This window comes from Elgaria multicarinata, chromosome 21, assembly GCF_023053635.1.
Source record: "Elgaria multicarinata webbii isolate HBS135686 ecotype San Diego chromosome 21, rElgMul1.1.pri, whole genome shotgun sequence".
Classification (NCBI taxonomy): domain Eukaryota; kingdom Metazoa; phylum Chordata; class Lepidosauria; order Squamata; family Anguidae; genus Elgaria; species Elgaria multicarinata.
This window is the reverse complement of record NC_086191.1, coordinates 1,095,218-1,117,513: the sequence shown is the minus strand read 5'-3', so window position 1 is coordinate 1,117,513 and position 22,296 is coordinate 1,095,218. Positions and strand designations below refer to the sequence as shown.

Genomic DNA, 22,296 nt, shown 5'->3' with positions numbered 1-22,296 from the left:
GTTTCTGTCTTCTGGGGTATTAGTTATCCCACCTAATTTTGTATCATTTGCAAATTTAATAAGTATTCCCTGCACTTCTTCATCCAAATCATTAATAAAAATGGTGAAGAGCACTGGGCCCAGGACTGAGCCCTGCGGTACCCCGCTCATTACCTCCCCCCAATTTGAAAAGGTACCATTGATAAGTAATCTTTGAGTTCAATTCTGCAGCCAATTGTGGTTCCACCTAATAGTTCTTCCATCTAGCCGACTTTTAGCTAGTTTGTTAATCAGAATATCATGAGGCACTTTGTCAAGTTTTGCTGAAGTCAAGATATACAGTATTATGTCGATATCTTTTTTCTGATTTTTTTGAGTGCTGCTGCTTTCAACTGCTAACCATCAAAGGTAGTTGGGCTTAATCTGCCTGCTTAATGAGTGCTTATTTTATTTAAAATGTTTCTTGGCCATCTTTCAAGGCAGGAGCCCTCAGAAGGTGACATACAATAATAAAACAAAGTGTTACAGTCTTGAAACCAATCAAAACAGCAAACTGTTTTATAAGCTGCCCTGGCGCATCACTAGGCATCAGGGCAACTGGACGGTGATGTCTTACGTCTTCTGCTGCAGAAAAAAATAGGTTTTGCTTTGTGGTGTCCTGTGGAAGACCTCATCTGAGCGCAGCTGTTGTGATGGTGTGGTAAACATTATTGTCTTGTCATTCACAACGTGGGCCATGTTTGCTATCTCCCTCATAGAGCACTTGAAAGGGGGAGACGGATGGACATCTGAAAAGCTTTTTAGGTTACAGAAAAAAGCTGATGGGGGCATACAGTAAGAGGTTTGTATAATTATGTGTGGTAATCAGGTCATTTGAAGAAATTGATGGGACAGGAGATTCAGCAAAAACCAAAGGAAATATTTCTTCACAGGCCATTTAATTAACTTCTGGAATTAAGTGCCACAAAAAGAAGTCTAGGAAGCCACCAAATGCTGGCTAACAAGAGGAAGAGAGGCTATTCTCTTGTGGGCTTCCTAGGATCATTGAAATGGACGTTGGGTCTGATCCAGCATGGCGCTCGTGCAGAGCCAGACTACGGAGCAGTAAGTACTGCTGTCTCCTGTGTCTGGCAGAGGAGAGGAGCCGCTCTCCAAGGTCTCAGGCAGAAGGCCTTGACTAACCCACATCCTTTTTCAACAGGCGACGCTGGTGACTGAATCTGGGCCTTGCCACAGGCCAAGCAGGTGCTTGCATGGCCACTGAGCCGGTGCCCTCAGGGCTGCTCATGGCAAGGGAACACCGCAGGGGCTGAAGCCCAAGCATCACTTGCACTGGCCATGTTGCTTGGGGGTGATGGGAGGTGAGGGCCAAGCCATCGGGGGCTGCTCGGGGGTTCATGGCTATTTCTGCCTGCAGTTGGGAGTCTTGCGAGGTGGAGCAGCCCTGGCTCCGCTCACACGCCACACCCGGCCAAGCAGCCGCTGCGGCCTTCCTGATCCAAGCGCTCGGGGGGCCGCGTTGACCGAACAGGCCAGAAGCTGCCGCCCCCGCACCCCAGGTGCAAAGGGTTCCGAGCCAGCGGGTGAAGTGGAGCTAGGGTGACCCTATGAAAAGGAGGACAGGGCTCCTGTATCTTTAACAGTTGCATAGAAAAGGGAATTTCAGCAGGTGTCATTTGTATATATGGAGAACCTGGTGAAATTCCCTCTTCATCACAACAGTTAAAGCTGCAGGAGCTCTACTAGAGTGACCAGATTCAAAAGAGGGCAGGGCTCCTGCAACTTTAACTGTTGTGATGAAGAGGGGATTTCACCAGGTTCCCCATATATACAAATGACACCTGCTGAAATTCCTTTTTCTATGCCACTGTTAAAGAGACAGGAGCCCTGTCCTCCTTTTCATAGGGTCACCCTAGCTGAGCCAGCCTCCCGCAAGCTGCAGGGGCTGATGGGCGTCGTAGTCCAGCCCGTGTGGGGAGGCAGAGCAGCTGCCAAGAGCCGCCCCAGGCCCCGGCCAGCCCAGTCGCCGCCGGGGCGCAGGGAGGAGTCTGCCGGCCCGGCCGCGCCTCCTCTTCCTAAGATGGCAGCTGCTGCGGCGCCCGTTTAGCCGGTGCCGCGTGTCGTAGCAGCCCGGCAGCCCCCGCCCCAGGAGGGGTGAGTTTGGGGGTCTTCTGCGGGGGGGGGGAGGGAGGGGGCAGAGCGGCCTTTGGGCAAGCGCCAGCTCCCGGAGCACACCGCGCTCCTCTTCCCCAAGGAGCATCGCCTCCTTATTGTCCTCCGGCTTCCGAGCAGCGCTCCCCGGCCATGCGCCCTCGGATGTGTTGGCTTGCAACTGGGCATGATGGGTGTTACAGTCCAACACATCTGGAGGATGGCCGGCCGCGTTAGACTGGCGCCAACCTAGTGCAATCCGGGGGTGCGTGGCTGGGTGGGTGTGGGAACCCGCGTCTGTGTCGCGCGTTCACGCCTAAAATGCGGGGGCGAGGAATGCTTGCAGCACCCCGGTCCTCTTGTCTGAGTCCGGGCCTGAACATCCCACCCCACTTTTCTGAATGTTCACTTTGTTCTGCAACAGTCTGGCCCTCCTAGAGATGCAACATTTGGGGAAATTTTGAAGCTATGGAAAGCTTATTTTTCTTCTACTCAATTGCAGTTCAGTACTTAACTTCTGTCAAGGCTAAATGTACTCTAGTACATTAACAACATAAAATGCATAATTTCTAACTTAGTATCCAAAGTTGTACTATTTAGTATATTTATTAAACTTTCAGGGCAATTTTATTTATTTTACTATCTTCAGACCATCATTTAGGATAAAAAAAAATCTGTCCTAAGGCAGTTTACATAAAAGAAACCTAAGTGGATATACTCAGAAATCAAATCCACACTGTTTAGTCCCAGGTAAGTGTCCAGAGGGTCGTAGCCTCAATCCTCTACTTAGAAGCAAGTCCTGTTGAGTTCAATTGGACTTGTTTCCAGGTAAGTGTGTATAGGATTTTGTAGCCTTCGTTTTGTACAACAAATTTCAAATATGCTTAATTATAGAGTGAACTGCAAGCCAATACAGCTTGGGAACTATCTTAGCTTTTGCCATTTGGGAACCATTTCATACAGGCACAATATTAAGGACTAGTAGCGTATTTATAACACTGGAAATGGAGAACTCGAGAATAATTTCTGCATATGCTGTAGTTCTCTTACATATATTTTTTCATAATACCCGTTTTGAGTAAGTAAAACCTTGTCTTAAGCATTTCATTCATTCTGAAAGAGAAAATATTTTGTAGGAGTATTTTCAATGGTTCCCCAAAACTTCACTTTTTTCTGTCAGTAAAACTGAAAAAAGAAAAACATTTTCAGGTTGGAGGGATTTCCTATGATTTTCTGCCCTGGCTTTTCTCTAAGCCTTGACATCTCTGGACCTTCCTTAGATTTAAAAGCCAAGACAGCTGGTGGGGGGCCTGAGCTAGAGAAAAGACGCATAGCTTACCTGCTTAGAGTTCAGTAGGACAGTTAGGTTTTCTATTCTATGTTTTTCATTCCAAGGAACAACATCCTCTTGGCGTTTAAATCAGCAGACGACATAGGCTGTTGCAAAATAAATGAAGGCAGATGAGAGCCCCCTGGGGTATGGTGTGACAGGCATGTTAATGCATCCCTCTGTGCAATGTTGGAGGAGGCGGTGTCCATACACCCAATAGCGTATGAAATTTAAAGTAGAACCCAGTTCCTATTGTTAGTGTTTGGGGCTGAAATAAGAGGATGGCAAGTTACTTTGACTTCCTTAATTTGAAATGGTATGTTGTGCTTTAAAGCCATGTTGAGTTAGTGCCTCTCTCTAATCATATGATCTTCTTCTCTCTCTGATGACTAGGTGATCTTGGAGGGCAAAACAAGGAACCAGGTGTCTTTAAGTTAAAAGGTCCCCTTTATGTCTCTACCCACCTTCCATCATGAGCAACGTTTCAGTGGAGAAGAAGAGCAAAGGATTGAAATTTGCCGAAAAGCAACTAAAGAGGCATGGCTGGAAAAAAGGTATGGGGACTTACCTGTATATATGTACCTGTAGGGCTCACCTCTCCCCACTATGGATAGAGCAGGCACAGCTTTAGACTCATCGCAATATAGGACAAAAGGACATAGGTTATTTTCTACCCCAAGAAAAGCTGAATTCTGTGACTTATATAAATGTGAATTAAGTCAATCTGCAGAATTTCTGCAACATATATTATTTTGTGTAGGAGGGAGTTTGAAGCTATGTCTAACACTCAAGTCCCACTGCTGGATTTTTCGCCCATCTTTCTCCTTTATGAGATTCCTCCAGGAATTGTCTGCATACTCAGGTCTTCACAGACAAAAAGATGAGGAACTTAGTGTAATTATAAAAATAAGAAAAAAGGTACTAATAAATGCTGAGTCTAACCCAAATCTCAGACATCCCTCTGGGTTTAAAAATTCTGCTCTACACACTTTCAGGTGTATCTTTTGTAAACATAAGGAACAGATATGCCTTGGTTTCTTTTAAAATGAAATCTGAGATTGACCTGATTTGCATATCATGGTAGCAATTCCTGGGTCGTTTAACCCAGGAATTGTGGGGATGAGCAAAGAGTGCAAACCATGCGTTCATCGTTTCTGCTTTGAATTAACAGTCTAGGAACACTGTAGCTCAGTGCTGCTTTGCGTGCAGCTGTTTCTCCAGGAAGAGCTAGGAAAGCAACCAGCCTATTCACACAACATGCTAACCCATGAGAGTTTATTTTCTGGAACAACCCATGATGGGTTAGCATGTTGTCTGTAGGATGTTCCCCCCACCCCAGTAAGTTACTTCCCCCAAATAAGCCATCATAGAATCATAGAATAGCAGAGTTGGAAGGGGCCTACAAGGCCATCGAGTCCAACCCCCTGCTCAATGCAGGAACCCACCCTAACGCATCCCTGACAGATGCTTGTCCAGCTGCCTCTTGAAGGCCTCTAGTGTGGGAGAGATCACAACCTCCCTAGGTAACTGATTCCATTGTCGTACTGCTCTAACAGTCAGGAAGTTTTTCCTGATGTCCAGCTGGAATCTGGTTTCCTTTAACTTGAGCCCGTTATTCCGTGTCCTGCACTCTGGGAGGATCGAGAAGAGATCCTGGCGCTCCTCTCTGTGACAACCTTTTAAGTATTTGAAGAGTGCTATCATGTCTCCCCTCAATCTTCTCTTCTCCAGGATAAACATGCCCAGTTCTTTCAGTCTCCCTTCATAGGGCTTTGTTTCCAGACCCCTGATCATCCTGGTTGCCCTCCTCTGAACACGCTCCAGCTTGTCTGCGTCCTTCTTGAATTGTGGAGCCCAGAACTGGACGCAATACTCTAGATGAGGCCTAACCAGGGCCGAATAGAGAGGAACCAGTACCTCACGTGATTTGGAAGCTATACTTCTATTAATGCAGCCCAAAATAGCATTGGCCTTTCTTGCAGCCATATCGCACTGTTGGCTCCTATTCAGCTTGCAATCTACAACAATTCCAAGATCCTTCTCGTTTGTAGTATTGCTGAGCCAAGTATCCCCCATCTTGTAACTGTGCATTTAGTTTCTATTTCCTAAATGTAGAACTTGGCTTTTATCCCTATTAAATTTCATTCTGTTGTTTTCAACCCAGCACTCCAGCCTATCAAGATCACTTTGAAGTTTGTTTCTGTCTTCCAGGGTATTAGCTATCCCACCCAATTTTGTGTCATCTGCAAATTTGATAAGCGTTCCCTGCACCTCCTCATCCAAATCATTAATAAAAACATTGAAGAGCACTGGGCCCAGGACTGAGCCCTGCGGTACCCCACTCGTTGCCTCTCCCCAGTTTGAGAAGATTCCATTGATAAGTACTCTTTGAGTCCGATTCTGTAGCCAACTGTGAATCCACCTAATAATTGTTCCATCTAGCCCACTTTTAGCTAGTTTGTTAATCAGAATGTCATGTGGTACTTTGTCAAAAGCTTTGCTGAAGTCAAGATATATGACGTCCACAGCATTCCCACGGTCCACAAGGGAGGTTACCTTATCAAAAAATGAGATCAAATTTGTCTGACAGGACTTGTTCTTGACAAATCCATGTTGGCTTCTAGTGATCACCGCATTGATTTCAAGGTGTTTACAGATTGACTTCTTTATAATCTGCTCCAGAATTTTCCCAGGGATGGATGTCAGACTGACTGGTCTGTAGTTCCCAGGTTCCTCCTTTTTGCCCTTTTTGAAGATAGGGACAACGTTAGCCCTCCTCCAGTCGTCCGGCACCTCACCCGTCTTCCATGATTTTGCATAGATAATAGACAAAGGTTCTGAGAATTCTTCTGCTAGCTCCTTCATTACTCTAGGATGCAGTTCATCGGGCCCTGGAGATTTGAACTTATTCAAGGAAATTAGGTGTTCTTTGACCATTTGTTTATCAATCTCAAACTGTAATCCTGCCCCTTCAACTTCTGCTTCACTTTTTCTAGGGGGGGTCATAGACCCGCTTTTGGGAGAAGACCGAGGCAAAGTAGGAATTGAGCACTTCAGCCTTTTCTTTGTCGTCTGTTATCAATTTGCCATCCTCATTAAGCAGTTGAACCACCATTTCTTTCCTCTGTCTTTTACTACTCACATATCTGAAGAAAGCCTTTTTATTGCTTTTAGCATCCCTCGCTAATTTCAGCTCATTCTGAGCTTTAGCCTTCCTGACGCCATTTCGGCACTTCTGCGCCACTTGTCTGTACTCTTCTTTTGTAGCCTGGCCTTCCTTCCACTTCCTATATGTATCCCTTTTTGTTTTCAGGTCATCTCTAAGCTTTTTGTGGAGCCACATTGGTTTCCTCTGTTGTCTTCTATCTTTTCTCCTTGTTGGAATTGTTTGTAACTGTGCCTTTAACATTTCCTTTTTTAAATACTCCCACCCATCCTGCACTCCTTTTCTCATTAGGCTCCCTTGCCACGGGACCTTACTTATTATAGTTCTGAGTTTATTAAAATCAGCTTTGCTAAAATCCAGAGTACGTGTATGACTACACTCAACTTTTGTCTCCTTCATCATCAAGAATTCAAGTATGACGTGGTCACTTTCCCCCAGAGTTCCTGTAACTGCCACTTCATCCACTAAGTCATCCCTATTGGTCAATAACAAGTCAAGGATTGCCGATCCTCTAGTTCCTTCCTCCACTTTCTGTAGGAGAAAGTTATCACCCATACATGTCAGGAATTTCTTGGAAGGGCCGCTTTTGGCAGTAATGGTCTCCCAACAGATATCAGGGTAATTGAAGTCCCCCATCACTACTACGTCACACTTCCTTGAAACACTGGCAATTTGTTTCTCAAAAGTTTCATCCTCGTCTTCTCCTTGATTGGGTGGTCGGTAGTAGACTCCGATTATCATATTCTTTTTATTCCTAGCCCCATTTATTTTAATCCAGACGCTCTCGACGGGGCTCCCAGTCTCATCCGCCTGTATTTCTGTGCAGGGATAGGTATTTTTAACATATAGCGCAACTCCACCTCCCTTTCTATTTCTTCTGTTCTTTTTGAACAAGTTATATCCTTCAATTGCTATATTCCAGTCATGGGAGTCATCCCACCACGTTTCAGTTATACCTATCAAGTCGTATTTGCCTTCATGTAATAAGAGTTCAAGTTCGTTCTGTTTGTTTCCCATGCTCTGGGCATTAGTATATAGACATCGAAGACCATGTGCTTTATAGTCTGGCTTTGTTCCTACCTTGTTGCAGACACTATTTTGGGACACTGTTGGAGCTGCTCTCTGTACTGTGGTGCATTGGCCTTCATCCATTGTTGCCTCGAGGTTTACGTCTCCCGCCCCCGTAAGATTCAGTTTAAAGCCCTCCTGATGAAGTTCTTCATGCTGTGGCCGAACTCATTCTTTCCAGCCCTTGTGAGGTGCAACCCATCCCTTGCCAGCAGTCCATGTTCCAAGTAGCGTAGCCCGTAGTCCCAGAATCCAAAACTCTCACGACGGCACCACCTTCGTAGCCAGTCGTTCATCCGGAGTATTTTTCTTTCCCTTTCTAATCCTCTTCCAAGAACCGGGAGGATGGATGAGAAAACTACCTGGGCCCCAAAGTTCTTCAGTTTCCTTCCCAGAGCTTCAAAGTCTGAAATGATTTCTTCGTAGCTCTGCTTGGCGACATCATTTGTTCCCACATGGATGAGAAGAAAGGGGTATGTGTCCATGGGCTTTATGAGCTTTGGTAACCCTTCAGTCACATCTCTAATCTGTGCTCCAGGGAGACAGCACATACTTGGGTTTCAATCCCACGCAGCAGGGAAATCCCACGCAGCAGGGAATTTACTGTAGACCTGAGAACCTAAGGTCTACAGTAAGGGTTATTTTACCCATGGTGGGTTAGCATGTTGTCTGTCACGCAGCATAGGTTACGGAGATGGTTTACAGTGCTACTCAGCGAGAGCGGCCAAAGGCACTGCCGCTGTTCTGCTCCTTTCAAGCAATCTCTATTCCTGCTGCGAAGGGAGTGGGAATGCCTGCCCCGCTGGGTGGGAAGGACTACAGGAGGAGGAGGAATGGAATAAACTACCCTGTGTAGCTTGTTAGCCTGATTGTCTGATGGGAGCACAGTAGGTTGTTTGCATAACCACGTAACTGGCCACCCACCATGGGTTGGCGTGATGTGTCAACCCAGCCAGTGTTGGTAATAGTGGGCTAGATGGACCGAGGCTCTGACTCAGCATAATAATAATAATGATAATAATAATAATAATATATTTGTTACCCGCCCTTCCCTCTGGATCGAGGCGGGGTACAACACAAATAAAAACACCATAAAATACGTAAAACTAATTCAAACATTTAAAACCAGCACATCATTAAAAGCAGCACACCATTAAAAAAGGCAGCTTCCTGTGATCTTATATTCTGTGCTTTTCCTGCACTTGCGTGGTGTTATAGTCTGCATTATCGTTCTAGTTCTGCTTTTGATTGTTGTGGACTTATTTGCTCTTTTACGAAAAGTATGGGATCATATTTGGAACACACTTGATGCAAAGGTCTTTTATATCCCTCCCCTTTGTTTTTCTTTCCCCTCCCCCTCCCCCTCCCCCCCTATTCCTTTTTTTAAAAAAACCAACACCTTCTTTAGGTAAAGGACTTGGGAAGCGAGAAAATGGGATCTCTGAAGCCATAAAGGTCAAAGTGAAGTGTGACACAGCTGGGGTAAGGAAGGGGGCGCTCTCGAGCCAGTGAAGCTGCAGGCGGCCGAAACCCAGGCCAGCAAGCCCAACAGACATGCAGGGGCTAGAAACAGTGCTGTTGGCGAGCTCCACGTTGCCTCTGGTGCACTTTGAGGAGGGCGGACTCTGCATCACGGGCAATGGCTGCCCCTTCCCTCATCCCTTGCTTAAATTCATCATTTCCCTTTCGGAAAAAAACTCTGAAGGTTTGCCTCTGTTTCGTTGGTCTGAAGGTTGGTGCTGCCTGTTCCTTTCTGGAAGGCTGAACCTTGAAATGAATCACCATTCCCTTTCATCTGTTATTACTCACATTTTTAACTGCTTCTCAGCTAAAAAGAGGCCCTTGAGTCAGCATGGGATAAATATATTATCTGCATATATGTATTTACAGGAGTAAATCAGATCAGTTAGTGTTTCTCATACAGTGGTAAGAACATATGGTGTGTGTATAATATATATATATATATACCTTCATGTTCTTAGTTTGTAGATTTCTGTTCCCAGCTTCTACACTTGTTTCATGCAATCGTGGGGTGGATTGAGTTCTAGCTAAAGTTTGCAGAGAGTTATCCACATCTGCTGTGGAATTCATAGCTGACTGAACAGGAAAGAATTTAAAATGCAGATTGCTAGAGAATCAAGAGGGCCTGGGCAGTGGGGGGTGCTGCATGGTCTCCCCCCCCACACACACACACTTGGAATGAGCGGCCTTTGGGGATCCCTTCCAATTTAGGGAGTTCTTACTGTCTTGAGAGGTCTGTGGGGGGCCCGTGAGGAGCCAGGGTTTGTAACTTCTGCCTCTTCCCGACACAGGTGGGCCACAACTCAGCTGAGCAGTTCACCTTCCACTGGTGGGACCACCTCTTCAATGCATCTGCTGCTAACATTGCTGTCGAGGCTGAGCAGGTAAAGAAGGCACCAGGTAGACCTGACTTTGGTCTGGGTACCAGTCAGCAGCGACCCATAGAAGGCACAAGCTCTGTCACAGTTGGGATATTGAAGGTGTCGGCTTTAAACCTGTGGATTGGGGCTCTTGTAAGCTAGGGGAGTATCTGATTTAAAGGCTGGCTGGGCCTTCCTAAATCTGTGTGCAACGGCGCAACGGTGGCAGAAGTCCGTTACCTCCTTGACCTGCTTGTGGGCTTCCTGAAGCATCTGGACAGCCACTGTGGAAAACACCGTGCTGGATTAGGTGGTGCTGTCTTCCAGGGGGGTCACTTGGCCATCCACAGTCCTGTTATTATATTGGCTTGGATCCAAATGTAGCCATGCTTAGAGTCGAGCCATTGAAATCAATGAGACTAGATTTAGCCTTGACTAACTTAAGTCCCACTGATTTCAGTGGCTTTACTCTAAGCATGAGCAGGGGGTTGGACTCAATGGACTCTTCCAACTCTGCTATTCTGTGATTCTATGTTCCAACCCAGGTTGTGTACAAACATGCTTGGGTAGCCCAGCCGTATTGTCCCTACCACAAGTAAACAGAGTTCAGCATCCTCTTCCCACGCCTGACAGGAAGTGCAGCCCTTTTGGGGGCCAGGAGCAGGTGCTCTGTAGTGGTGAAGAGTGTGAAAGAGCAGGGAGGCCATTTCAAATCCCAGCTCAGCCTGGATCTCGCCCGGGGTGGGGTGGGGGTGTTGAGGCCAAGCCTCCCTTCTTTCTGCCCCTGTGCTATGGGACGGATCAGGACACTGGCGCGCTTTGCAGGGTTGTTGTGAAGTTCACTGCAGCCATGTTTGTGAAGCCCCTCCCCTTTTCTTTTCCTAGGACGGTGTCCAAGTGAAGGTCTCTGGGCAGGCTGGAACAATAACTAATAAAAAGCCCCGTAAAGCGCAAGTGGGGAAGGACATGCTCTACGGCCGCTTTGTGAAGGTGACGCCACGATTTGAACCTGTAGCGCTGTTGAGGCTTGTCAGTGGTAGAGCGTCTACTTTGCATGCCGGCAGTCGTGGGCTCTGCTCTGGGCAGTGGGGGGGAGCGCTGCCAGTCAGAAGGTGGATCCAGAATGGTCTTGAATTGGGCCACAAGAGCTTCGTGTGGCTTCTCAAACGTTGGGAGGACCTGAACACAGGTTTTGCCTGCCCGGGGTCCAGAGGATTGAAATGGATTGGCAGCCGATTGAGGACAGGCCAAAGAAAGAGCTCTTGCTAAAGCACGTCATAAAAATGGATGGACTCCACTGCCACTCGCAGAGGAGGAGGAGGAGGGACAGCAGTGGCTACTCGGCATGGTGGCCCCATAGAACCTCTGTGTTCAGAGGCAGCCTACCCCCTGAATACCAGCCGGTGGAGAGCCACAATGGGGGAGGGCTGTTCCCTTCCTGCCCTGCTGACGGGTTTTCTGGAGGTCTCTGCTCGGCCCCTTTGGGAACCGGGACACTGGGCTGGCTGGGTCTCTGCTCCTTCTGGCCACTCCTTTTGCTTCCCTTCTCTGCTGCTTCCCCAGCCAGCCTTGCCAGGCGGCAGGCAGCTGCAGCCGGCTCTGACCTTCCACCTTTGCCCCCTTTCAGGCAGCCACGTTGACATCTGGCGGAGAGCAGCCCTTGAACCCGGCTCCCTCTTCGGACAGCAGCGATGAGGATGAGAAGCTTGACCTGTCCACGGCTAGGAGGTAATGGGTGGGATTTGGCCGGTTCAGCCTCGGTCCAGTTGGCTGGGCCCAGTCAACTGCTCCCGAGGTTGTTCTGCTCAAGAGCATCTGCGTTGCTGGCAAGAGAAGAACTCTGGGCAGGAGCCTCTCCTCCTCGACTTCCTTCCTCTCTTTTGCAGGCTCACTGATGAAGAGCTGGTCCAGGCTTGTGGGGGCAGAACAGCCCACAAGTGAGTATGGTGTTCCAGCCAGCTTGTGCTTCCCAGCTCTCTGGGAAGGATAGTTTTAATGGCACAGGCAGGTCAGCATTGAGATGGCAGCTACCTTTGCAGCGGTGGTGGGCTCCGCTTGAGAACCCGGGGCTGGGGGAGGGGGAAACAATTTGCAACCTTCGTAAACTGGCCACTGGCGCTTCCTACCCGCTGGTATTACTGCTGCCGCCGCTGCCTTAACCCTACTGCATCAGAGAATTGGTGGGCTAGGCAAGGCCACATGGAGCAGGCTGGAGCAGGCCCGCGGCTTCTGCCTCCTGACCACTGGTGCATGAACTGAAATCCTGACCTCTAAAATTAAGCTGTGGCCAGGTGTGGGGGGCTTCAGCGTGGGCTGCTTTGTAATGCGCCGTGTGTCTCACCCTTGCTGTCTCCAGGGGCGCTCGACACGGCTTCACCATGAGTGCCAAGTTAGCCCGGCTGCAAGAGCAGGAAAAAGCTTTCTTGGCAAGCCGCATCCAGCAGAAGAAGAGCGAGCCGGAGGCCGGGGAGGAGGCAGCCTTGAAGGGCAGCAGCTGTGTGGATAGAGAACGGAAGCGAGCCAAGAAGGGCAAGGAGAGAGATGTAGGTGCTGGAGCTGAGGAGAGCCTGGAAGGGACAGGAGAGGAGGAGGAGGAGGAGCAGGAGGAGGAGGAACCCAGAAAGACGAAGCTGAAGAAGAAGAGGAGGAAGAAGAAAAGGAAGCTGCAAGAGCAGAGGGGAGGGAGGGAGGACAAGGAGCTGCCGGCAGAAGCCACGGAGCGGGAGGACAGTTGGGCCGGAGCTGCCACTCGCAGGGGGAAGAAGGCAAAGAGGGCATCGCAGTGAAGGGGGAGGGGGGCGCATGCCCCAATTCCGGGAGCCCCGTTCTTCTGGCGACGTCCTTTGTGAACGGCGTTCGGCCCAGTTGGCTCATCTTGTGACACGGAGACCAGCTGACGTATCATCTCCTTTTTAGTAAAAATAAAATAAAAAACACTATGTGTGTGGAAAAAATGCAGAAAGAATGTGTTTAAAATACATGGATATGAAGTCTGAGAGGCTGCATGGATTGGTTTTGCTGCCTCAAGCCAAGGCCCATCTTGTCTGGCATCCCCAACCAGGTGTCCACAAGCAGGGTCACGCAGTATTGCTCCCTGGAAATTGCTGATCAAAAGGAGATCTGAGGTGGGGGTGGGGGGAGAGAAGAGGGTGGCCTCATATCTCCTCCCCCCCCCCCAACTGGCTGCATTCCCTCAGGGTCCAAGTTACCCACCCCTCAGCTGTTGCTTCTGAACAGGGGAGGGTCCATTCAGCTGCAGCAGGGCTGATAGCAGGGCTGGGACCCCCACTCCCCAAAAACAACACAAGCAGAAGGTCCACGACTTCTCCATGTGCCGAATAACAGCGGACTGGCGTGGCACTGAGCCACCTAAGGAATTGGAGGGGCTGGATTGGACCCGCGGTCTTTTTGCCGAGAATCTCTCATCTAAACGGTGTCTAGTAAGTGCTTCAGCTGTCTGGATGAAGAGTTTAAAAAACAAACATTCTTTTTATAGGTGTAACACATTTTTATTGAAGGACAACAAGGACCTTTAGTTATCTTGAGACGTTGTGGCTCAGGATCATTTCGATTCTAGCAAAGCAACTTCTTTGCCCAGGCTTTGAGAGCAAACCTACCTTGCCCCTGAACGTCTCCTTCCTTGGCCTAGAATCACCGATGCAACTGGGTGGAAAACACTCTTTTCCCACCAACTTGCTCAGAGCTTTATGAGCCAGATCTGGAGCGGTCACTTAGTTGAGTTCTCTCTTCGCAGAGAGAGGAGGTTTGAACGCTCTCTCCTTCCCAGATCCTCTCCATGGCCAGCTTACGTGGCCACAGAGGAACCAGTGCTGCTACCAAAAAGCCTAGTTCACGACATGAAATGATGAACCCTCACGTCTTCACCCGCAGTTCCCCGACCCAGCCTATTTCTTCCCTATCTCTCCTCCTCCAGAGCCCACCGAAACAGAAGCCCCCAGCTGGGCCAGCCTCTAGGAAAGACGCAGGACACAGTCCGTCTCCGGGTAGGGAGGAAGGTTGAGCGAGTACTTCTTCTGCAGCGCTGCAGGCACAAACCTGCCCCCCAGGAAATGGTAGCGGCCTGTGAACTGCTTCGCTGCCTTCTTGGGTGCAGTGAGTGAGATCAGCATGTCTGGCTGCAGCCCGCCAGGGTTGCCTTTCTCCACGTCCCAGCCTGGAGAACCACAGGGGAAGAGAGACCACGGTTATGGAGTCACCATCCGCTTGCTCTGACATCCGCCTCCCCCAACCAGGCCCCCTCCGCAGGGCTTGCTGCTCCCACCATCCCAGAGTTGTAGTCCAGCACAGCTGGCAGGGGGGTGGGGGGAGGCAGAATTACTTTCACAAGGCCATGCTTCTTTGCGACGGCCCTCAGCCCTCTTCAAATGAAGAGGAAAAGGATTCCTGGCCAGAGGATTTCACAGGCATAATACCCGTACACTAGTTTGAAGGCTCTGAAGTGCTTGGTGTACATTGTCTTGTAATTCTTACAATAATCTTGTGAAGTGGAGCATATTGTCTCCATGTTGCAAATGGGGACCTGAGGGACAGGCAGGGGGGAGGCCCATTTGTGGCCAAGGTCAGACTTGGACAAAAGAGGGACAAGGGGGTTCTCTCACAAGGACTCAAACCGCGAAAGGGGGAACAGAACCAACGCAGGACAAGAATAGTTGAATGTTTATGAATCTACAGGGGTCTAACGCCCAGGGTGGTGGGCTGCTCGTGAGACCACGTCAGGCCGTCCATATGGAAAATGCAGGTTAATTCAATCTCTTCCGAACTACGGACCTACAATCCCGCCGTCTTCATGAGAGGCCAAACTGGTCACGAGCTGACTGGGCCTTGTTCCGGGAACCCATTTCCCCAAAATTCAAACCAGGGACCTCCTGATCTCTTGCACGCCATGCTGCCGTCCCTGCTCTCTTGCTATCCTAACTTGGAAGGCTCAGGATCTGGCTCTCTTAAGTCTATCTGCCCTGCTATGGACTTGTCCAGTTATTAAGTCCAGCTCCAGCCAGCTTGGCCAATAGACAGGGATGATGTGAGCTGTAGTCCAATAAGGTCTGGAGGGCCACGGGCCTCCTCAGTGTTTCTGCCAACAGAGATTTGCCCGGCCCCAATGCTGTGCTGCTTTAGGTAATATGTAAACGCTTGGCTCTTAGAGAAGGCGTTTGGCTAAGAACTTCACTACCCTTTAGCGGGGAGGGGGACAGCTCTTTAAAGCTGTTTTTTGTGGACGGTAGTTTGTTTGGTTTTTTAAGATTGTTTTCAATATTGCTGCTTGATACTGTCTGTTTACCACCTTGAACCACCTTAAGGAAAGAGAACTCAATTTAAGCTTTTAAAGTAATAAAGCATCACGCAAAAATGGAGGAAGTCACCAACTCTATTTGGGTATTCCCCCCCACCCGCCAAATCAGCCCAGGCGGCGCCAAACTTACCAGATGGAATATCAATGCTCACAATGGGGACGGTGACCTTCTCCAACGTAGCCAGGATAGTGGCAAAGGGCTCCCGCACAGCCCCTTGGAAGCTGAACCCAAAAATGGCATCCACCACCAGGCCATAGATTTCGTCAATGAGTGCAGCCTGCCAACGAGAGGGGAGCCTCTTTAAGGCGATGCCATGGGCCGGAGTGACAGAGGGATGGTCTGACAGGGAATTACTAGTAGTGGACTGGAAAAACGGGATGTCTAGCCTCTACTCTTTGCTAGAACATCAACAACAAACATTAAACTGTAGCAATATAAACTGCAGAAGCCATGAACAAAGAGAGTAAGACGACACATCTGAAAAGTAATTTAAACAGAGGTAGGAAATAAGTCTTGTTTACAACCCCAATTGAACGAGTCTCAGGTGTTTCAAGCCAAAATAGCCCTTTATTATGGGAAGAGCACTGAGGCAAAGAGTAGGCTCTGGGTGGCTGGTTCTTCCCAACTGTGTCGCGGATCTTTAAGGAAGGGAGGGAAGACGGGGGGGGGGGGGGGAGAAGGAAGGGCAAAGGGAAGAAGCCTGCTACAGAAAGCTGTTGCTCTCAATTTAGAAGTGGATGAGGACTAGAGCAGAATTTCTAGTTTTAAAAGATTTTAAAATCTTTTACAAAGATTTCCTCCCATTATTTAGAACATGACTGTTGTATCACATACAGGACTATTTAAATGAAAAACAACCTGATTAAATCAAATTAATAATGTTATCCTGCAATCCTATGTGCACTTACCTGGGAATAAGTCCCATTAAACCCAATGTTTTACTTCTCAGTAGACATGAATAGGATTGCATTGTACCACAGTATGTCAGAATACCCCAGAACTCTCTCCCAAGATAGTCTTAATCCATCTGTATCACTGAAACCACCTTCCAGAGTTTGAATCACGTATGTCAACATCATTATATTAGCCATATCCCATAGTTTTACAAGCTACAAATATCTAGAGAGCAGTCAGTTGTTTCCTTATTTGGTGACTAATATTTTTGCTACTGCCATTAAACAGGAATTATATTTCTTTCTGTTCTTTCTTAACCTGATTTAATATGCACACTTCTGGACTGGAAGGAAAGAGGGAGGGGAGGGAGGGAGGGAAGGAGGGCTGCTACCTACTTCTGATGGAAACTCCGAGAGGAACACGATGTCCATTTTCTTGCATTGTGTAGTTAAACCTTCAAAGAGCGGCTTGCTGGGCCGTTTGGGGTAGTACAGCGTTGGCTCATAGCCCTGCAAAAGAGAAATGTAGATCACGTAGGGCTCAGTGTTTTTCTTGATTGGTCTCAACAAGTATTAGTCAGGATGGTGATCATTTTAATATTTTTTGTAAGTGAGAAGACACTCTAATCAGAGGATAAATCCATAAAACAAAGTATGTGCTACACACACACACACGGAATCTCCCAAGTGCAGAGGTAATCTCACTCTGAGCATCATTTGCGAGAGAACAATAGCCACGGGGGGCGTCTCGTTGCCTGCTGAACTAGATGGACCATGGCTCCATCTTGTGTGATGGCTCCATTCTCAGCTTTCCCAAGACCCTCTTAACCCTAGTTTTGTTTTGTTTTTAAGTTCTGCCATTGTGCCATGCCATTAGGCCCGGCCAACTGGGTATGCTGGAATGCTAGCAGCCCTTCATCCTCAGAAACAGCGTGTGCGTCATTTCTGGTGATCAGGGGGCATCTTTTCCTAGGGTCAGGAGGTGCCAGGACAAGAACTGGAGCCCCCGGTTCCTTGGACCGGTGGCCCTTCAAGCAACGAGAGGCTGGAGTCTGTCCCTGGGCAGTAAAGAGGTCTCCCAGCACCTAATGTGGCTCCGTCCACGGGCTCTCCTCTCCTGGGAGGGCTCTTGAGCCAGCAAAATGCCTAGACTTGAGCCTCTTGCTGGTTTCTGGTATCACACACACACACACACACACACACACACACCAAAAAACATACGATCCAGCTACAGCATCCCTGACAAGTGGCTGTTGAGCCTCTATTGAAAAACCTCTAGGGAAGGAGAGCCCACCGCCTCCCGAGGCCGGCAGTTCCACTGCCAGACAGCTCTCACTGTGAGGACGTTTCTCATAATGTTTAGCCAAAATCCGCTTCCCTGCAACCTCCACCCCATGGTCCTCGTTCTCCCCTCTGGAGCCACAGAGAACAACGCTGCTCCCTCGTCTGCCTGGCAGCCTTTCAGGTTGCTGAAGACCCTTAAATCTTCTGGTTCCCATTCAATCTTATATGAATGAGAAATCAGAAGCATGTGGTCCACCTGACACGCAGTATGTCAATTTTGGAGAGTCAACCTAAAAATGTTGTAGTACATTTAGCTGTACCTTTACAAATTTTAAATAATATAGTTTTAAATAAATACATTTTTGTGAACCACTCAGAAAGCTTCAGCGGTATAGAAATGCAATCAGTGAATAAATAAATAAATAATAAAGTTCAAAAGAAAAAGAACCAGGGCTTGGTGAGACGGAGACAGCCTGACCTGGTATAACCTAAGACGCTTCCTATGTTCCTCTACATCTACACAACCATCACCACCCAAAGAGCTACATTTCTAAGGGACGGGCATACCAATATAAAACTCTTGCTTTCTGCATTGCATGCCACAGTAGCCATCTTGAGAAGGCCAACGCTACGTTACAATGAAGGCTCACTTGCAAATCTGCCCTGGACTAGAAAGGAACGGAGCAACTCACAAACATTTTTAGGTGCCGCGCGCAAACCAGGCCGTCTCCGCCGTTGTTCCCGGGGCCACACACAATCAACACAGCTGGCTGGCTGACGGTGAAGGAGCTGCTTGGGTATGCCTTAGGGTAGAACGAGAGAAGAAATGCAATGCTTTCTGTGTCTAGGCAAATTCCATGGGAGCACAGAAAGCCCATGGACTGTGGTGCTGAGCAAAGAATCCAGTATCCTGAGGATCTCACTTTTATTTTTATTTTTTTTAAAGGTCAGGCTTCTGATTATAAGGATCATGAGGCGGGGTGGGATCGCATTTCCTTACCCTGGGCTCTTTTTCTGGTTCTCTTCCGCCTTTGAAACAAGCACATGGCCTGTTTGAATAAGTCCAGAATAAGGCATAGGGACAGTGCCCTCTAGTGGGCATCTTGTAGCGCAACCTCAGAAGAGTCGAATTAAAAATTTTATTTTGTGACGCTAAAACTGAGAAGACGCGCAGGAGGTGGACGCCGTAGTCAAAAGGACCCGCGAACCTCCATGAGTGGCCAGTAACGAACGTGCTATAACACGCTCGTCTGATAACACACTCTGTATCTATGCTTCTGAAGTCTTCTTGGAAGAGAAAATTTACAGTGGGGGAAAGTGTAAATAAATAACGTTTACAGGGCCTGGGGACAGGGCTTCAGCACCCTTCTCTTATCCATCACTATCGAAAGCAAAATGAATTTTCCACATTTGTGGTTCTTTTTTTATATATATAATTATACTTCAAATCCTGCTCTTATAACAGGCTCCCCGGGGTCTCCCCACCGCAGGACAGCCAGGTCCACTCCTGCTTAGATTCCACACAGCTGCAGCCTGGGTCCCAATTTGGTTCATTTGTATAATTTATTTTGGTTGCAGGATTGAGTTTCTCTAGGCACAGAATATGGATTACCATGACTATATATATATATATATATGTAACTCATACAGGCCTGGCACAGAAAGCTAAAACAGAAAGTCGTATAAATCCGAAATCCTCTGAATGTGGTTTAAACAGCACGGAGTTCTCAAGTGGTCCATGTGAGGTTTGCGAGTTCTGCCATTTTATTTATTAAATAATGTTAGCAACCTGTAATTGTTAATGACATTAAGAGAAAGAAGCACCAGGTGGTCACCCAGCACCTTTGCAGTCATTGGCCAAAACACTGGAGAGGGGAGGTCTACTCCCCAGCCCCACCGCACTGGTCTTTAATACTGCTTGCGGCTCTTGGCAGGTACCACCTACCTGGGCAATGGCTGTGGCACAGCTCAGCCCAGCCAGTTCCATCAGCTGGTCAACACTGAATTTGTACTCATCAAACAGCTCTTGGTCTATGGCTTGAGCTTCCTTCTGGCTGGTTGGGAGAGAACAGAAACTCTCATTAGTTTTATCGCAGGGCATCAGCCCACACGCACACGCACACGCACACATCCCATCCTTAAACCACACAACAGCCCTATGGGGTGAGTGAGCCTGAAATGGGCTTTCTGGCTGAGCAGTGATTTGAACCTGGGTCTCCCTGGTTCCTGCTACAGGTTAGGGTTCTTCTTGTTATTTCTATGGACAAACTACTTGGAGGAACGCCTTGTCTGCTCAGCCTCTGCCCTGCCTGGTGAAGAAGAGCAAAGGTTTGGCCAGGGGGGACAGGTGCCTCCTTTTGACTGTGAGTCCAAAGATAGGCAGGGAACTTAGGGTGCTGTACTGGGGTGGTCACAGTGGTCACGCGCCAAGGACAGCCGCCTTCTTTGCCAGGTTTGTCTTATTTCTAGGCTCTCCATTCCAAATTCTACTTTTGTTTTGTTCCGACAGTCTCTAATAATGGCTGTGCCACATGTTTGTCATGACACATAAAACATGCAAGTTCATGTACGTGCGTGAAACAAAGAATGCACCCTAATAGATGTTCTTGGGTGGCCAATTATCTGCACCCCATTTCAATCTAGTTTCAGGCCTGGCTCTGGTGTGGAGACTGCCTTGGCCGCCCCCCCAGATGACCTATGCTGGGAGAAGGATTGGGGGAGGGGAGTGTGGCCCGTCCCATTCTCCCGGGCCTCTCTAGCTTTCAATACCATCAACCCTGGTTACGATACGATCAGGTGACACCCCAATTAATCCTATTCTGGCTTAATCAACCAAATGTATTTAAATAAGGCATGCAGGCAGGCTACACCTACTACAGAAACTATAATTTATCATCCCACTAATGTAAACAATCAATGGTGCATTCTTTAATTATTGCTATCCCGTTGAGCAAGAGCGAGGGGCACGGATCAAGACCACCAACCTAACCCCACAAGAAGGCTGAGAAAACGACCTTTTTGAAAAAATGCAATTTAAAGTCAATATAGGGACTGCCAGAAAAGCAAACCCTCAGACATTTTGACTTCTATACCTCAACCATTGTTTTTAGCTTGTGGGCAAAACTACTCTCGTCCTGGAGGTGGGTCAAAGGTAGGAGACGGGTAGAGGCACTCTGTGCATGCACAGATTCCTTCTTTTCTAAAGCCCCGCTGTTCTTCCAAGACCTCTTCCGGGATGAGTATAGCCATGTTATTCGGCATCTAAACAGCAGCGCAGGACGCGATGCGCTCAGCGAGTAGGTGCGCGGCTGGTCAGTAAGCGGGGCAGCGCACTCTGTGCTTGCTCAGGGGCACTCTTGGCGCCCAGCCCTCTTGGCCCCCGAGCCACGCAGCTCTTCCCGCGCTGCTCGCGGCCTTTGGGCCCCCGGCCCGGCCCCCGCTCTCCCAGCGCCCCAGACGCCCGCGCGCGCCCTACCCGAGGTACTTGAGCCCCTGCGCGCCCGCGGCGCTCTGCATGGCGGCGGCCTGGAGAGGCGGCCAGAGGCGGGCCTGGCAGCGTCCGGCAGGAGCCGCCGCCCTCGAGAGCAGCAGGCCGAGTCCCAGCAGGGCCGCCCTCCGCAGCCCGGACATGCGGCGCGGCCGGGCGGGCTCCTTCCTCGCCAAATGGAGGCGGCGGCGCGGGACCGTGCGTCAGCGCGCGCCCTCCGGCTCGGCCTCTCCACGTCCGCGGCAGACAGGGCTCCGCCTGGGCGGCTCACGAGCCCGCCAGCCCGCCCCGCAGGAGGCGCCTGCAGAGGAGAGGCGGTGCACTCTGTCCCGAGTGCCTCTGAGAACGGGCAGAGTGCCATTCCCTCCCTGCTCATCCCTTTCCTCGTTGCCGCCAGGCAACGCTGGCCCGGAGACCTAAGCTGAGGTTGCTTTGGGACTATACGATAGCTCTGTTTAGAGAGGCTGTGCTTTTAAGCAGGATAGGAGTGCGATAAATATATAAAATGAAACGAGTAGGCTGCACACGCGGGCATTGTTGGTATGGGGGTGTGGGGGGTGTCTGGGGGCCTCTTCTGAGTGGGCGTCTGAGACGGGCCCGTGGTGACCTCATCCATCCAGTGGGGCGCCAGGAATATCCTGACACACGAACACCTGATAGATCCTCGGTGGGCAGGTGTGTGTTGTCCCCTCTTCACCTGGGCTGCAGCCAACAATGGAACTGCCACGTATGCCAAATCATAGAATAGCAGAGTTGGAAGGGGCCTACAAGCCCATCGAGTCCAACCCCCTGCTCAAGGCAGGAATGTGGACGGGGAGGCATTTTTCTTCCTTTCTCGTAATACTAGAACCCAGCAGGGTCACCTCGTGAAGCTCAGTGGTGGGAGATTCAGGAGAGCAAAAGGAAGGACTTCTTCACCCAGTGCAGAGTCAGACTCTGGAGGATAAGGCTATCAATGGATGCTCATCCTGATGGCTGTATGGGGGGGGGGTGTTGATTGCAGGGGGGAAAGCAGCCGTTGTGGCTTCTCTCCCTCACTCTTGTGAGTGCTGCACTTCATATTATTGCATTTATATGATTACCACCACCACCCCGCTGCCCTGCACCACTTTCTGCAAGTCGTGGGTTGTAGGATGGTTACAGAACTATCCCCACTGTGCTGCACACTGGGTTTGCATGACACACGCCAATCCATGCTGCAGTGCAGGTAATTATGTAAGCAACTGGCAGAGGGAGAAGCTATGG

At 49.1% G+C, this 22,296-nt stretch overlaps 2 protein-coding genes across 2 annotated transcripts; one reads left to right on the top strand and one right to left on the bottom strand.

The window, feature by feature from the left end:
- Positions 1-2,042: 2,042 nt before the first annotated feature.
- Positions 2,043-13,013, top strand: LOC134411952 (G patch domain-containing protein 4). Its single transcript, XM_063145676.1, has 8 exons — positions 2,043-2,133; positions 3,854-4,014; positions 9,103-9,176; positions 10,007-10,099; positions 10,961-11,065; positions 11,703-11,803; positions 11,962-12,012; positions 12,432-13,013. Exons 2-8 carry the CDS (start codon positions 3,933-3,935, stop codon positions 12,859-12,861), a joined length of 936 nt encoding a protein of 311 aa, XP_063001746.1. The 5' UTR covers positions 2,043-2,133; positions 3,854-3,932; the 3' UTR covers positions 12,862-13,013.
- Positions 13,014-13,587: 574 nt separating this feature from the next.
- Positions 13,588-21,219, bottom strand: NAXE (NAD(P)HX epimerase). The gene is made up of 6 exons (XM_063145908.1): positions 21,040-21,219; positions 19,510-19,618; positions 18,257-18,367; positions 16,677-16,790; positions 15,517-15,664; positions 13,588-14,249 (listed from the first exon to the last, which is right to left on the bottom strand). Exons 1-6 carry the CDS (start codon positions 21,192-21,194, stop codon positions 14,047-14,049), a joined length of 840 nt encoding a protein of 279 aa, XP_063001978.1. The 5' UTR covers positions 21,195-21,219; the 3' UTR covers positions 13,588-14,046.
- Positions 21,220-22,296: the final 1,077 nt, after the last annotated feature.

Excerpts from the sequence above, each read along its gene's own strand:
- LOC134411952 (XM_063145676.1), top strand. The coding sequence starts at position 3,933 with ATGAGCAACGTTTCAGTGGAGAAGAAGAGCAAAGGATTGAAATTTGCC. Across the intron at positions 11,066-11,702 it reads TCTACGGCCGCTTTGTGAAG|GCAGCCACGTTGACATCTGG; the intron begins GTGACGCCACGA and ends GCCCCCTTTCAG. Across the intron at positions 11,804-11,961 it reads GACCTGTCCACGGCTAGGAG|GCTCACTGATGAAGAGCTGG; the intron begins GTAATGGGTGGG and ends TCTCTTTTGCAG.
- NAXE (XM_063145908.1), bottom strand. The coding sequence starts at position 21,194 with ATGTCCGGGCTGCGGAGGGCGGCCCTGCTGGGACTCGGCCTGCTGCTC. Across the intron at positions 19,619-21,039 it reads CAGGGGCTCAAGTACCTCGG|CCAGAAGGAAGCTCAAGCCA; the intron begins GTAGGGCGCGCG and ends TCTCCCAACCAG. Across the intron at positions 15,665-16,676 it reads TCTCGGAGTTTCCATCAGAA|GCTGCACTCATTGACGAAAT; the intron begins GTAGGTAGCAGC and ends TCTCGTTGGCAG.